Below are 15,184 nucleotides of genomic sequence, written 5' to 3'. Positions count from 1 at the left end.
TGCACCTCCTTTTCTTTTTAATTCGTTTTGAAGCATACCTGGTTATACAACATTTTAGAAATATTATACTATTTACATGGTTCACGTATAATTATTGTGAATAAACATGATATATCAGTAATCAACTTTGTCGTGGGATTTTATTAATTTGTCAGTTATGTGCATGTTTGCAAAAAGATACGTTAAAAAATATCTCGTATACCTAATAGAGCTCTCCATGGCCCGTTTTTCTATAGACCGCACAAGAGGATTGATACATTTTAACTAAGACCAAGACCTGACCGAACGATACGTTCGAGATCAGAAGGGCGTTAAGAACACCAGGGACTGACAAAAGGGGGTCCCACCGCCGGGGGAAACAATGACGGCTACGCCGCCAGCCGGTCCCCAGTCCTTGAGGGCTCGGACGGTGGCGAAGTGGACCGGGAGACTACTGGGCATGGTACCACCCACAGACAGTGGACGCGAGTGGACCTGAGCTCTGATCCCCCCGGACCTACTAAGCCGGTGGGTGAACAGGCCCCACGGTGAAATGTCCTTCCACCTCACACAACTACTGACAGGGCACAGTTGTTTAAATTGGTTTCTCAAGAGAATCGCCCGGGCCCCTTTAAACGGGTGTTCCCATTGTGGTCCGCCCGACGGTTACAGTGAGGAAGAAAACGACGCGGCTCACACACTCGTCCGCTGCGAAGCGTTTGACGGTGACCAGGAGCGTCTGCTCCAGGCAATTGGACCATTCGATTCGAGAGGTTTAATTCCCTTAATGTTGGAGAACCCGGCCAATTGAGGGGCGGTGGCCCGTTTTGCGAAAGACGTGATGGCCGCCAAGGAGGAGGCGGAGCGCGAGAGGTAATCCCGACAGGGGATAGCTTCGTCAAAGCTGGCGAGGAGAGCGGCGCGGAGGTGGGTCGTCTGACCGATACGCATTCTGCCGGCTTCCGGTGGAGGATCTTCGGGTAAAATTTTTTGTAAGGGGCCGGCCACGGGGGACTGTCCCGTGGTCGCCCCAATTATAATTATAATTATAAATGTACGATTTTTCAATAATTGATTGCGACCCACCACCCGAGGTATTACCTAACAGTGTTTCCGGGTGGTGGGTGTATTGCCGGTAAATAAAAAAAAAAAAAAAAAATAAGACTGGACCGTATCATCTAGAATGTACAAGAAAAGGCTAGGACCAAATGTTAAAAAATGATCATAAACCAGTCTGTACCTTACTTGAATAGGTACCTAAACACTTTGTACAAGAACAATCTAAAATGGTTTTTAAATTAGATAATTAATTAAAATAAATTAGAAAGACTAAACCAGATTAAATAATAATATATAAAAAGAACAGGCTGTTATATATTTAAATTAAAATAAAAGATACTATAGCAAGATTTAAAATATAATCTACAATAGTAGATTATTGGATAAAAGGGATCTGGTTTGCAAGTATAGCAAACAGAGGCAGAGTCCCTATTAATATATACTATTTTGAATTTAATTAAATTGAATATAAAAATTAAATAACTCAAAAAATAATAATCAGGACTTGACATTTTTACAGAATACTAACAAAAACATTTACTAGATTTTATTGTATTTAAAAAGTAATCCACTGACCTCTTTCGCTGATTTTTTTTTTTTAGACAAGGGGATTGGACTGTACCACATTAAATTAAAAAACCCAAAGACTGAAAAAGTCTGGTCCGGTCTAGATCAGACAATACAGAGCTCTAATAACTAGCTGTTGAACATATGTAAACAGATTGCTACACAGTAAATTTAATCTGTGGTAAGGCAACCTTATTAGTATTTTATTATAAAAAATATAAATGTTAATTTTAAATACTGTGAGAATTTGTATTTTATAATATAAAAAAATGAAAATTTTAATTAGAATAAAGTTAATAGTAGACAGTAAAAACTGGAAACAATTTATAAAAAATAAAATGAATACATCACAAATGCTAATAAGTTAATATAAAAAACATTAAAAATAAAATTAGAAATAATAGTGCATTTGATTAGGTTTTCACAACAACTTTTGGAATAGGTATATTTAGAAGATTGCAAATTTTGTTTCGCTCACTCCTCACTTTTTCTACACTAGATTCTTGCCAATCAAATTCTTCAAGTAATTCAATAACTTCATTTATGTTATTATCTGATACTCCAAATCTGTCAGAATAAACTATTAAGACTTCTACTAGTCGAGCTGCAACTACTTTACGTAACCAGGCAAAACGATGTGCTAAGAATATTGATAGTTGAGTCATTGAGCGTACACCAACAGATCCAGGAACCTGAAAAAAACATTTTTTTGTTGAAATGTATAAAAAAATATATAATAGAATCTACCTGAACTAAATGACAAAGCAATTCAACACACGATATTAATTTGGTTGACCCTTTGGAAGAAATTGCTTCTTTTTTTATAAATGTTAATATATTGGCAGCAAATTCTGATTCGCTACGTTCAAATTGATCCTTAAAAGCTCCAGCTGTAGCTAGTCGTTCAATAGACATCAAAATGCACTGATGAATTCTTTCATCTGCTTCAACTTCCAATACTTTACCTTCCCATACAGCAATAATATCACTGCATAATTTTTCAAATTCATCATCAGTAACTGATTTCATATGTTCAGTGAAATGATGACAAGCTTCTTTCACCTGAATTAAAAAATGTGGTTCATCAATAAGATGTAATATTTTATTATTTTTATACAAAATACTTACTAGACTTTCAGAAACACCTCCAATACATACTAATAGACCAACTAATACTGAGTATTTGTATTCCGGCATACTAAGAAATTTCACCATAACAGAAAATGAGTCAGATTCTGTGAACCAGTTGAATGAATCCTTTTTTTTAAATAATCTCTCAAGTTCATCTCTATGAGCAATATTTGGAACAATATTTTTTTTCCTATAAAAACATTATAGAGAAGAACATATTATACAATAATATATGGTATATTAATATTATGAAATGTATCATAAACATTGTTATAAACATGGATGGCGAGAACTTTTGAGGCCCCAAGGTTGATCAGATCCAGGCCCTTTACTTAAACTTGTTTGGCCAATAAATACATACTACCAGTAAAAACCTACTTTTACATACTATAGTACAATAAAAATATTAAAATTTGCTTCTAATGCTATGGAGAATAGGGTTGTAAAATAATTTTGTATAAAAGATTGAGGCAACGAACCCTTATATATAGGCCTTGAGGTTTTAGCCCCCCTGTCCTACCCTCTCGCAGGTCCTGGTTATAAATATGAATTATTTATCATATTGACCTGTGTAATAAATTTGTTATCACCATACAAGACAGTCCTCGAATTTTGTCTATACGGTCAACACCTTGTCTTACTAGAGCGCTCATAATATGATTCATTGTACATTCATTAAGTACGTTACATTGAATATCAGTCAAATCCAATACTACTATCTATTTCATATAAATATAAATTAATGTAATGCAAAAATATGGTGTTAAAAATATTATTTGATGGTAATACATACTTCTAAACCATTGATAGCTGCTTCTCTTACCCATACACCTACATCACCTCTGTGGTCCATGGTATACTCTAAAGCACAGTTTATTAAACAACACAAAATAATATTTGAATGTTCAACACATTTTTCCACATAACCTAGTATAAAAAATTTAAATATTAAAGTTAAAAATATGATATAATAATTTGAAATATATAGCATACATGGTGTTTTAATTAGTTTAGACCAAATTTTTGTTATCGCAATAACAGCATCTCTTCGAGATTCAGCCCATTTGATTGTCAGTCGAGTTATTTGAGTACAACCTATGAGGCTCTTCAATATTTGTTGGATATTTTTATGTATAAATGAAGGAGGTAATGATCCTAATACCAAACTATAACCAATACGTTCCATCATATTATTAGAAAGCAATTTATTCATATACATATTGATTATATCACAAGTTTCAGTAGACTCAAGAACTATATATTTTTCAAATAGAGGTCCAATAGCTTGAGCAGCTTTACTTCGTAAATCTAATAATTCATTTGTCAGACAATCCTCTAACAACAATCTCCATTCATCTAAAAGTAAAAAATATATTTAACTATCCTATTATCTTGACTAGAAACTATCAATCACTTAAATTAGTGGTCGCCAACCTATTAAGACCTAAAAAAATAAATAAAAAAAGATTCTAAAAAAGATAAATGTATTTATTAATTAATGATTAGAAAAATTGTATTTTATTAATATTAAATTCAATTTTTCAATGCAACAAAATTATAAATGTTTTCATAAAATCTTTGAAGGTTTTAATTTAATTTATTAAAAAACAAATAAAGATAAAGATTTATATTATACAGAATTAATCTAAATTCTTAAATTTACAAATAAGAATAAACCGTGTGTCCGCGGAAATAGGGTACATTTTACCACTCATCAAGGTCGATTCCCACTGGTTCGGACCGAGTCCGAGCTTGGTTCGTGACACGTAACGGAACGTCCGGGTGTACTTGGATCAGGCATTCACACTCGTCCGGGCCCCCTCCGAGTTAACAACTTTGTTTTATTTACAACTTACAATTTTACTTCAGTCATTAGTCTCGATCGAATGAAAAACCATGTGGTTTGTCTGTGTGCATTTTTCTAATATCTTAGTGCTTAAATGTTTACCTGAATTAAATTTTTAATTTTAAAACTAATACTCAAAGTAAATAAGTTTTAAGTAAGCACTAAACTCATAATATTTTTTTGAATCCATAGTTATAATTTAAAATATATAAATTTAATTATGAATCAACAGCTTTTTTTAAATTTTTATGACATATGACGAATGGCGAATGAATGAAAAACACAAAACACGGATACGGCCCGGTTCATCATTCACATTTGTCACGATGTGTCCAGATCGGCGTCAACCTGTCCGGGAACCCGGATACAGAATTGTTTTAAACAATTATTTTTTGACCCGGATCCCGCACGGACACCTGGCCCGGACAAATGTGAATTGTCAGAATAAAATTCTAAAACCCGGTTAGGTTCCGGCCCGGACCAGTATGAATCGACCTTTACCTTTTATATATTTTTCCAATTCTGTTTTCAGGACAAAAAATTAGACTAATGGATTTTTAATTTCGATGATTTACAATTTTTTTATTTACGTATTTTGCGCATGCGCAATACAACTTCACTTTTTTTAAATGGCAACTCCTATTTTGAAGATCATTTTGGATTAATGGATTTTTTTAAGTAATTTTGATTTTACAACTACTATACTCAATCCAGTATTGACTGAATGAGAGCTATTTAAAATTAAAAAAAAAAATTATTTGTTGACATTTATTTTTTAATTTTAATTTTATTATTTTAAGCTCTACTCCCCTTTTTCTTATTTACAATTCAATTTACAAAAATCACAAACATAAGTTACTCAATAAATTGTTCGAAAATTCCATCATTAATTTTAACGCATGCTTCAAATTGGCGTAATCATACATTCATAAACATATTTATTTATTTATTTATTTACGGACCTGAGTCCAATTACAAGTTGAAATGTTTAATATTAGAACTTTTAGTTAGAATAACAATTGTGATAAAAGATTATAACATGATAATAATAAAAATAATAATAACAAGAATATTAATGTAGAAACTATATAAAACAAAACAACAACAAAAAAAAAAAGAAAAAAATTAAATTAAATATTAAAGGTACATTATAAATAAAAGACAGAATTATAAAAAAAAATCAAAATCGGTATTGACAGAGTTACCATTAAGTAATAGATTATTAATAGGGGATTCTAATAAGTATTTGCGAGAAGAATGAGTTATATATAATAGACATGACTAAGGTCGTAATTGGGGGGGTCCAGGAATCCGGACCCCCCCCCCGAAATTTTTTTCCAGTTACGGCCTTGGACATGACTCCCTAGTATTATGACTATTGACTTATATGTAAATAAGACTTAATAAATAAGAATCATCTATTTAATTATTTAATAAATTTTTTAAAAATGTAATATACGAATCTTTCCTGCGATCTTTTAAGGAATTGAGATTTAAATATTTGTTAATTTTATCATAATCAGAATGAGGAGTCCTTGATATATTGAATTTAAAGCTAATAAATCGTAAAAATTTATTTTGGACAGCTTCAATGTGATTGGAAACGCCAATAGCATTAGAGTCCCAGATAATTGTAGCATATTCTAAATTAAACCTGATAATGGAAGTAAAATACATTTAAAGGTGAAAGAATCATTAAAAGAAAAACAATTACGCATAATAAGACCAAACATAGATAAAGCTTTATTTTTGATAGAGATGATATGAGAGGAGAATGATAGTTTTGTGTCAAAAAGAATACCAAGGTTATGTTTGTACGAGTAGGAATAATATCATTCAAACTATAGTCAAAGACCAAGTTATTGAGTTTTTTATAGATAAAGTCATTGATTAACATTTATTAATATTTAAGGAAAGACCATTAAGAGTGCACCAATTATTAAAGCTTAATAAATCATTTTGGAGATCTTCGGAATCAGAAAGAGAATTTATGGCTTTAAAAAATTTATCATCATCAGCAAAAAGTAAGATATTAAAGTATTTAATAGAATAAATAATATCATTTATAAATAAATTGAACAAAAGAGGAGAAAGGTGACCACCTTAAGGAATACTTGAGGTGACGTCTATTTCATCAGATATATAGTTTTTTATTTTAACATATTGAATATGAATATTTACCTATTTTATTTTTATCATAATTTATGGATATGGTTCATTAAAGACATTTTCGTAATCTACCCATACTTATTAAAATACCATTACATAGGTATTTTCATATTTAAAGACCTATTATGAGATTCATTATCAGAGTCGTGTGTCATTGTGGTCTTAGTAGTTCTACGTTTTCTGTTGGACCGCAATGACACACGACTCTGATAATGAATCTCATAATAGGTCTTTAAATATGAAAATACCTATGTAATGGTATTTTAATAGGTATGGGTAGATTACAAAAATATTGTCAATTGGTATTATAAAGTTAAAGTTTGAATTTTTTCAAAATAAAAATTCTATCATGAATAATTATGAAAAAGTTCAGTTACTGTTGATTTATGAAAAATGTAACAGAAATGCACGTGAAGAAACAATGATGTACGCCCGCCAATAACCAGATAAGTACCATCCTCATTATACTTATGTTCAAAAACTTAAAAAGTCGTTAAAAGAAAATGGTTCGTTCAATAAAACAAATGCTGTTCATCAACAACCTCATGCAAATCAAAATTTAAATGAGGATATTGAAAATTAAGTCTTGCCATTTGTACATCTTAACCCACGTTTGTCTATTAGATACGTTGGACGTGAAGTTGGTGTATCCAAAATTTTAGTTCATAAGATATTAAAAAAATACAAACTAAACCCTTACAAACCAGACTTTGTCCAACATTTACGTATAACAGACCCAGAAAAAAGTTTAAATTTTATTTCTTGGTTTATGATGACGTCTGAGGATGATCCATTATTAATTAATCATATTTTATGGGCTGATGAAAGTAAATTTACTAATAATGGAATATTAAATTAACAAAAAATCATTATTGGTCAAATGAAAATCCTCACTGGTTTGTTCCAACAAACTTTCAAACATGTTCGGGTATAAACGTATGGATTAGTATGATTGGTGGAAAGTTACTAGGGCCTCATTTTTACGACGGAACTTTAAGAGGAAGAAGATATTTAGATTTTTTGCGTGATAATTTGCCACTTTTTTAAGATGGTTTACCCTTAGATACACGTAGAAAAATTTATTATCAACAAGATGGGACACCTGCTCATAATTCCCGAATTATACAATAATTTATAAAAGTAAGATTTGGTGAAAAATTGATTGCAACACACGGAACAGTAGAGTGGCTTCCAAGGTCACCTAACCTAACACCATTAGATTTTTTTTTGTAGAGATAGTTGAAAAACGTTGTGTATACAGATGCACTTAACATTCAAGACTTAAAAATAAAATTATACACGCGTGTAACCTTTTGAATGAAAATCAAATACTGTCAGCAACTAATCGTGAATGTTCAAGTCGATTTGAAGCATGCGTTCTAAATAATGGAGGGATTTTCGAACAATTTATCGAGTAACTTATGTTTGTGATTTTTGTAAATTGAATTGTAAATAAAAAATGTACAGTAGGGCTTTAAATAACAAAATTAAAATTAAAAAATAAATGTCAACAAAATAATTTTTTTTTTTTAATTTTAAATAGCTCTCATTCAGTCAATACTGGTTTGAGTATAGTAGTTGTAAAATCAAAATTACTTGAAAAAAATCCATTAATCTAAAAATGATAATCAAAATAGGGTTTGCCATTTAAAAAAAGGGATGTTGTGTTGCGCATACGCAAAATACGTGAATAAAAAAAATTATAAGTCATCGAGATTAAAGATCCAATAGTCTAATTTAATGTCACGAAAACATAATTAAAAATATATAAAGGGTAATAAGTGGTAAAGTGTACCCTATTTCCGTGGACACACGGTATTCGTGAATACTCATGATTGAAAGAAGTATAAAAATTAAGAATAAATGGAAAAATATAGAACTTTTTGTAAATTAAACACACAGTTTTTTTCAATGTAATTGAAGGTTAATAAAATTAAAATCTAATTGAGTTTATACTTTTATGCAAACCACTGAAATATTCTCACACAGATAAAAGGTTGACGACCTTTAACTTAAATTAATCTTACCTATAATTTGTTTGTCTTTAACAATGATGTTGCTAATAGCTATGAGCTTAATAAGATGACAACACGCCATTTTCACTAATTCACTACTGATGCCTTTTAATTTCCCATGGTTTTTCAAATTGAGAACAAGATTAATAATTTTTTCTAAAAGTTCTTCTCCCAGTTCAACATTAAGATCAAGAGTTTTAGATATTCCATATAATACTTCTCCGATAGCCATAACGCTTCCATGCCGTTTGTTAATGTTTGATGTTTCTGCTAACAATAGTAGCTCTGATAAAACTGATTCTTTAGCTTTTGATGGTTTTAATTCTATAAGTCTTCCCAAAGTCTATAAAAATAATACATTTTATTAAAAAATTAATGGTTTATAGAATATCATAATACCATTGCAGCTAATTCTCGAATTGAAGTATCCCAATGTACTACTTTTTTTTCTAACAAATGTTTAATAAGAAGTTCATTGTATTCTTTGTATTGCGCAATAAAAGTGCTCACTTCTAAATAAGCATTATTACGCATACCAACTGAAAAATAATCAGCTGCTGTGACAATGTCAATCCCATGAGGAAAAGTACCTTGACGGCCAACATTCTCTTGAAATGCTGCTGAAGCTGCTCTGCGACAAGTTAACTAAAAAATATAAATAAATAAATAACAATTAAAAAAGTTACAATTATTTATATTCACTTCTCTATCATAGCAAGCGACAGCTAATAGTGCACCAGCAATTTCTTCAACATATGGTTGTATGTCTTTAGTACTAAATGCTCTAGCAAATGACCAACAAACATAACAAGCAGCATCTCGAATATGTGATCCAACAGAAGTATAACCCTTAGGTTCATCATACACCAAAGCATTTATAACAGCTGGTACAACAAGTGGTAAATTTTCACTAAGAAGTAAGCCACGGCGACCTTAAATAAATAAAAACAATAATCAGCTAAAATAAAATAAAAAAAGATAAAATTGTATCTTTATAAAAAAGAAATACCCAATTCAGCAAGTGCTAAACAACCTCCGTGCCATGCATTATCATTTTCTTCTGGACTCAACATACTTAATACAGCATTTACTACTTCATTCCCATATGTCTTTGATAATCTACCAGTTATTCGACCTATTCCTTTAGCAGCTGAATATCTACACAAATAACATTTTAAATAAATACAATTTTTAAAAGCACTTGTTTTTAAAAGTTTACCTGACAATAATATCAGTATCTTTTAATCCCTCTATCAATTCTTGTATAATATCTTCTAAAATAGGAGAAACATCATCGTCATCATCTTCCTCTGTATTCTGAACACTTTTTGCTTCAAGTGCCTTTGGTTCAATACTTAATAAATTCTGTTCCAATGATCTAGTTCCGCGATCATAGCGCCAAGCTGCAACTCGAACTTTCAATAACGTCAAACCTTCATTAAATTAAACAATATTATAAAATATCAAATAACAAAAATACATAAATAGAAAAAAAAATAGTACTAACCAGCTCTTTGAACAATTTTCATATAATATTTCCGTGTCAACCTCAAAGTATCACTTTTACATTTTGATTTTTTTAAACATTCAAATATATCTTCTACAAATTGTTGTGCATCTTCTCGTCTAGCAGCTTTAAAAATAGCAGCAATACTACTCATTGCACCTAACCTTTCCCATCGAGTTGCTTTTTCATCTGATATTTTCTACAGATTTTCAAATGACCAGCAACTTATGATTTTATTTAATATATTTATTTAAAAAACTTACTAATTTAACCCAAGATAGAAAATTTGGAAGATGGGATTCTTTAACATCTGATCGTGTAAAAAGACGAGTTGCTAAAACTGTAGCCATATCTCTACAAGCATCACCAGAACTTAAATATTTCATGACTACATCAACTAATCTACATTTTGAAAAGAAGAATTTAAATATGTATTTATAAATTAAAAAATATAATTTTTCACTAACCTTTGTAAGGTAGTTTTACACTCTATATGCATGGTTCCATCTAGTTTCCGCATATCAAAGGGTATTATAACAATTATAGAGAGCCACAATAATAAGCAATAACGAGTTTCCCATGAGTCATGATCAGATTCATTTTGTTCTTCTAACATTTTTAAAACTTTTTCTAAATCAGAAACCTTAAAAGATCAAAATCATATAAATACTATTTTTTTCACACCGTTTTAATTTTAGAATCAGAATAAACTTACTTCATGAGGCAAATTTTGCAAGACTACTTTATAACCTCGAACATTAATAATCAAAAACAAATAACTAAATGCCTTATGCTTTAATTGAGATGGTTTTGTTGGATCTCGGACAATACACAAAATTTTTTCCAATATTTCACATAAATATGGATCAATCAAATGTGGTTGTTCTGTATACTGATTAAGTATATATTTCAATTGCTCATATGACTTTTCACTAAAACTTTCATTTGTATATGATTCTGGTAATTCATCAATGAGTCCAAGAACTTGTTTCCATTCTGTAAAAAGTATTAAACAGCATCCCAATCCAACACCTTCACTAGTATCATCTAATGAATCTGACATGGAATTACCCGGTAACACCATTCTAAGAAATAAAATAGGATTATTTTAAAAACGCTTTTAATATAGTACTCACACAATATTTTAGTTTTCTATCTAACAAAATTTAATATATTCACAAAAATACATGAAATGGCTCATTTTTCAGTAGATAAAAATGAAAAATTAGACCAACCCATAAAGTGGAATTTGATAAATATCCTAATTTTCCTAGCATATACACTTGATTTAATGCAAAAAAGCACTCATAAGCCAAACAGGCTTATAATATAGTTATAGATACAAATTGTTGATATACAGTTATATCAACAATTTATATCTATACATTTTTTAGACTGCTAATTTGTATTAAAAACTGCAAAAACCATAATAATTTAAAATTATTAAATATAAGTATTAACATAGCATACAATGAAAATAAAAGTATGAACTCACATAATCAAAAGTAATCCCTACAAAAATTAAATATACTTTATAAAACTAACATAAATCAAATCATGAAAATATTAAAAGCAATCCCTTAATTCATTTTTAACATTTTTAATTGTTCTTAAATAATAACTTCTTAGTAATATTAATGATTTTATTTTTATATAACAATATATATAACACATAATTACCTAAGAAGTTTGAAAAATTTTTTTTCAAATATACCTTGGGTCCATAACAATATTTATATATAAATATAAAATATTTAATACATTCACTTAAAAAAATCAAATTTTATGAAAATAAATTAAAATAACGGAAAAAATCTAGTTAGTACACACCTACCATAGACTGGAGAAAACAAAAATTAGAATTTTATGATTATTTGTCTATGATTTTTACTCTTCCCTAAAGAACTATGTTATCACACCCATGATATGATAACAACCGTTGTTACCATTATATAAAATCGTAATACAGTAAAACTCACAGATGTATATAGAGTGATTGGCACTTGTCCGAAAAATGATAAAGACCTAAGAAATGATAAGGTCCGAAATTTGAAAAGCTGTACCAACTAAATCGAAAATTACCAAATCCAATTATAGACGTATATATCAGTGGCGTAGTCTTTTTATGGGGGGGGGGGGGGGGGGGCAAATTTATATATATTTAATCTTATCACTATCATTTTGATTACTATTTGTATTGATCTAGGTATTTTTAAATCTGATTAACATTAGTTTTTTTTACTCCGGTAAAAAAAAATAATTAATTTTTTTAGTCTGCTTATTTGTTAGAGAATTTGCCTATAATAATAAATAATAATAATAATAATAACAATTTAGGAACTATATAAGAACATAAATATTAGATATTAGAATACTTTCTGTCCATTCAATTAGGTATACTAAAAATTAAATTTTAAAAATATCTTACCATAATGTCATGTTTAGACGTCTTAGAATGATGTGAAATTAAAATAAAACAAATATAATGGAGTATAAATGTCAAATATAAACGAATAAACGAGTAGTAAGTAAAACAGTGAGACACCAAAGGGCAACGACTAACCATTAATTTTACACAATAAGGTGCTTGTGTTAAATGAACGGCGAGCCGCGAATGCAATAGGTATACCCAAAATAAACTGAATACAGGCAATGATATCGCTTTTATGTCAGTTATCGAGACCAGACGACCGATTTAGAATTAACCGTTGAAGAAAACCTAAATAATATGTTCCCATGCAAAAATTAACAAAGTAGTAGTAAAGTACCTAAATATGATCATAATATTATGACTTGTGTGGGTGTGGGTGTGTGTGTGTGTGTGTGTGTGTGTCTGTGTGTGCAGCTTGTTTATAATACGTTTATAGTGTTTATACAAACTATTAATATGATTTCCAAGTCAAAATTCTATAATATAAAAATGTTAAAGAAAAAACTGTGTTTCATTAAAAGTTAATTTACCATCTCAGGTTCATGGGGGGGGGAGGTTCTGACCCCCAAACCTCCCCATGGATACGCCACTTTTGCCTGCCGTTGCTTTAGGCCGTACGTGACAGAGGGGGGAAAGCTAAACCGCTAGGCAGTGCCTCAAATTGAGCGGATTATTATGAGCCGTCTCGGGCGATGCCGGCAGGAACTTGACCGTGTTCGAACAAATATTAATACATCATCCGTTTGAATTTGCTTTTGAAATCTACTATAAAAATAACCAAGGTCCGTTAAAAAACAAAGCAACATCATCTTGTCATAATCTATCAATATTTTGTAAAATTCCTCAGATTTAACATCATTATCTTCTAATTTCTTTTTTAAAAAATATTTAACTAAAATACGCCAATTTTTCTAAATTCTTGGAATTAAGTTGTATGTAAGTTCAGTCCACCTCACTTCAAAATATTTTGGCAACTGTATAAAACTCATACCTTCATTATTTGCTATATCCTTCAATTCTTTGGTTCTGAAACCAGATTGATGGAAGTATGAAGAAATAGTCGAACATGCAACAATAAGTTTATGCACTTCAATTACATTAGATGTCAGTTGTGTCCATGCTAAGGTACTTTTATGCACAGCACACCACATTTTTAATAATGGTTCTTAAATATTATTGGAATATCTATTTGAATCTATCAACGCTCATAATCCATTTTTTTTGTCCAATATTAACACTTGCTCCATCCATTGTAATTGAAGACAAAATGGATAAAAAATCATTAAATGGCATTAACTCTTGTATTAAAGATTTAATTACTTCATAATATCCAATTGCTCCTTTTTGAATATGTTTTTTAAAACCTATTAATACTAGTTCAGAATCTCCATTTGTTGTTATTATTATAGTCAATACATGAATGTTGTCAATGTGTGTTCTATCAACAGAACCATCAACTCTGAGTGATATAGCTAGTGTGGTCTTCAGTCTATTCATTAATAACGGTTTGTCTGTTTCAACTATTGAGTTTGATAATTCATTATGTGTTGTTGGATTGATGTACTGTAAGTCGCCTTCTTTAATAACAATTTTTTTAGGTGGTACTAACAAATTTAATTGACTTTTTTTTATTTGCACAACCTATCTTGATTGCCAAGACTGAGAGTACCTCTTTTAGCATCATTAAACACTTCAATTCTAAATTTTCCAATTTTGAGACCTAATTTTTCATTTTGTTTTAAAATAAGTTTATTCAAAGGTGCATTATTATTAACTTCAGATATTGATGGATTTTTCATACTTTCTACTTTAATGCATTCTTTATGTTCAATAGGGACTAAATGATATATATAAATATGAATATATATATATATATTCATATGTATTCATATACATATTTTCTAACTAACATTAATTAACCTTTACTTAAAAAGTAATAAAAACCAAACTATCAGTATCATATTATATTTTATAATATAATATTATAGTCATTCATATCATAATCAATTTGTAATTTTTATTATTTTTTGTGATTCAAAGTTAAATACAAATAATAATTATTTATAAAAACTCATGATAATATTCAATATAATATATACAATAAAAATTAAAAATTTATAATTACTTTTATTTTGAATTTTAGCACACTTCTCGACATTTTCATCATCCTCGGCTGTTATTTTTTTAACAACAAAACGACCCATAGCATCGTAGTAGTGTAGTTCTACAAGTGAAGTTATATACTAAACAATAAAGGTATTAAGTATACTATTATATTACCTATAAAAGGCAAAAACCAAGTGGACCAAAATCAGAAAACATTAATTTCAATTTTTTATTTTTCTGTTAATGCCATTGTCATCAGAATTTTATCTGGTTTAGTTATCATTATCATTTATCACAAAAGGAATTTTACTACGTATTAATTATGGTATACAGTATATTTAATAAATAATAATATAATATCAAATATTTTAGTT

At 29.6% G+C, this 15,184-nt stretch overlaps 1 protein-coding gene across 3 annotated transcripts; it reads right to left on the bottom strand.

The window, feature by feature from the left end:
- Positions 1–1,847: 1,847 nt before the first annotated feature.
- LOC112693531 (tubulin-specific chaperone D) lies at positions 1,848–15,052 on the bottom strand. Of its 3 annotated transcripts, none has more exons than XM_025568646.1 (16): positions 14,830–15,052; positions 10,989–11,358; positions 10,741–10,916; positions 10,537–10,675; positions 10,274–10,472; positions 9,986–10,199; positions 9,776–9,924; positions 9,469–9,698; positions 9,166–9,411; positions 8,779–9,109; positions 3,730–4,092; positions 3,530–3,663; positions 3,304–3,455; positions 2,734–2,926; positions 2,353–2,667; positions 1,848–2,297 (listed from the first exon to the last, which is right to left on the bottom strand). In XM_025568646.1, exons 2-16 carry the CDS (start codon positions 11,355–11,357, stop codon positions 2,019–2,021), a joined length of 3,489 nt encoding a protein of 1,162 aa, XP_025424431.1. In that variant the 5' UTR covers position 11,358; positions 14,830–15,052; the 3' UTR covers positions 1,848–2,018. The 3 variants fall into 3 exon arrangements, with proteins under 3 accessions (XP_025424431.1, XP_025424434.1, XP_025424427.1); XM_025568649.1 differs by lacking the exon at positions 14,830–15,052 and adding an exon at positions 13,235–13,447; XM_025568642.1 differs by lacking the exon at positions 14,830–15,052 and adding an exon at positions 11,954–11,994 and having other exon boundaries at positions 1,849–2,297.
- Between the last annotated feature and the right edge of the window lie 132 nt (positions 15,053–15,184).

The sequence above is a fragment of the Sipha flava genome, unplaced genomic scaffold, assembly GCF_003268045.1.
Source record: "Sipha flava isolate LNK unplaced genomic scaffold, YSA_version1 117_pilon_pilon, whole genome shotgun sequence".
NCBI lineage: Eukaryota > Metazoa > Arthropoda > Insecta > Hemiptera > Aphididae > Sipha > Sipha flava.
The sequence above is the reverse complement of the archived record's forward strand: the minus strand, read 5'-3'. Positions and strand labels throughout refer to the sequence as shown.

Coding starts and splice junctions, on each gene's coding strand:
- LOC112693531 (XM_025568646.1), bottom strand. CDS start 11,357: ATGGTGTTACCGGGTAATTCCATGTCAGATTCATTAGATGATACTAGT. Junction 10,473..10,536: donor TTCTATCTTGGGTTAAATTA/GTAAGTTTTTTA, acceptor GAAAATCTGTAG/AAAATATCAGATGAAAAAGC. Junction 2,927..3,303: donor ATAACAAATTTATTACACAG/GTCAATATGATA, acceptor ATGTTTTTATAG/GAAAAAAAATATTGTTCCAA.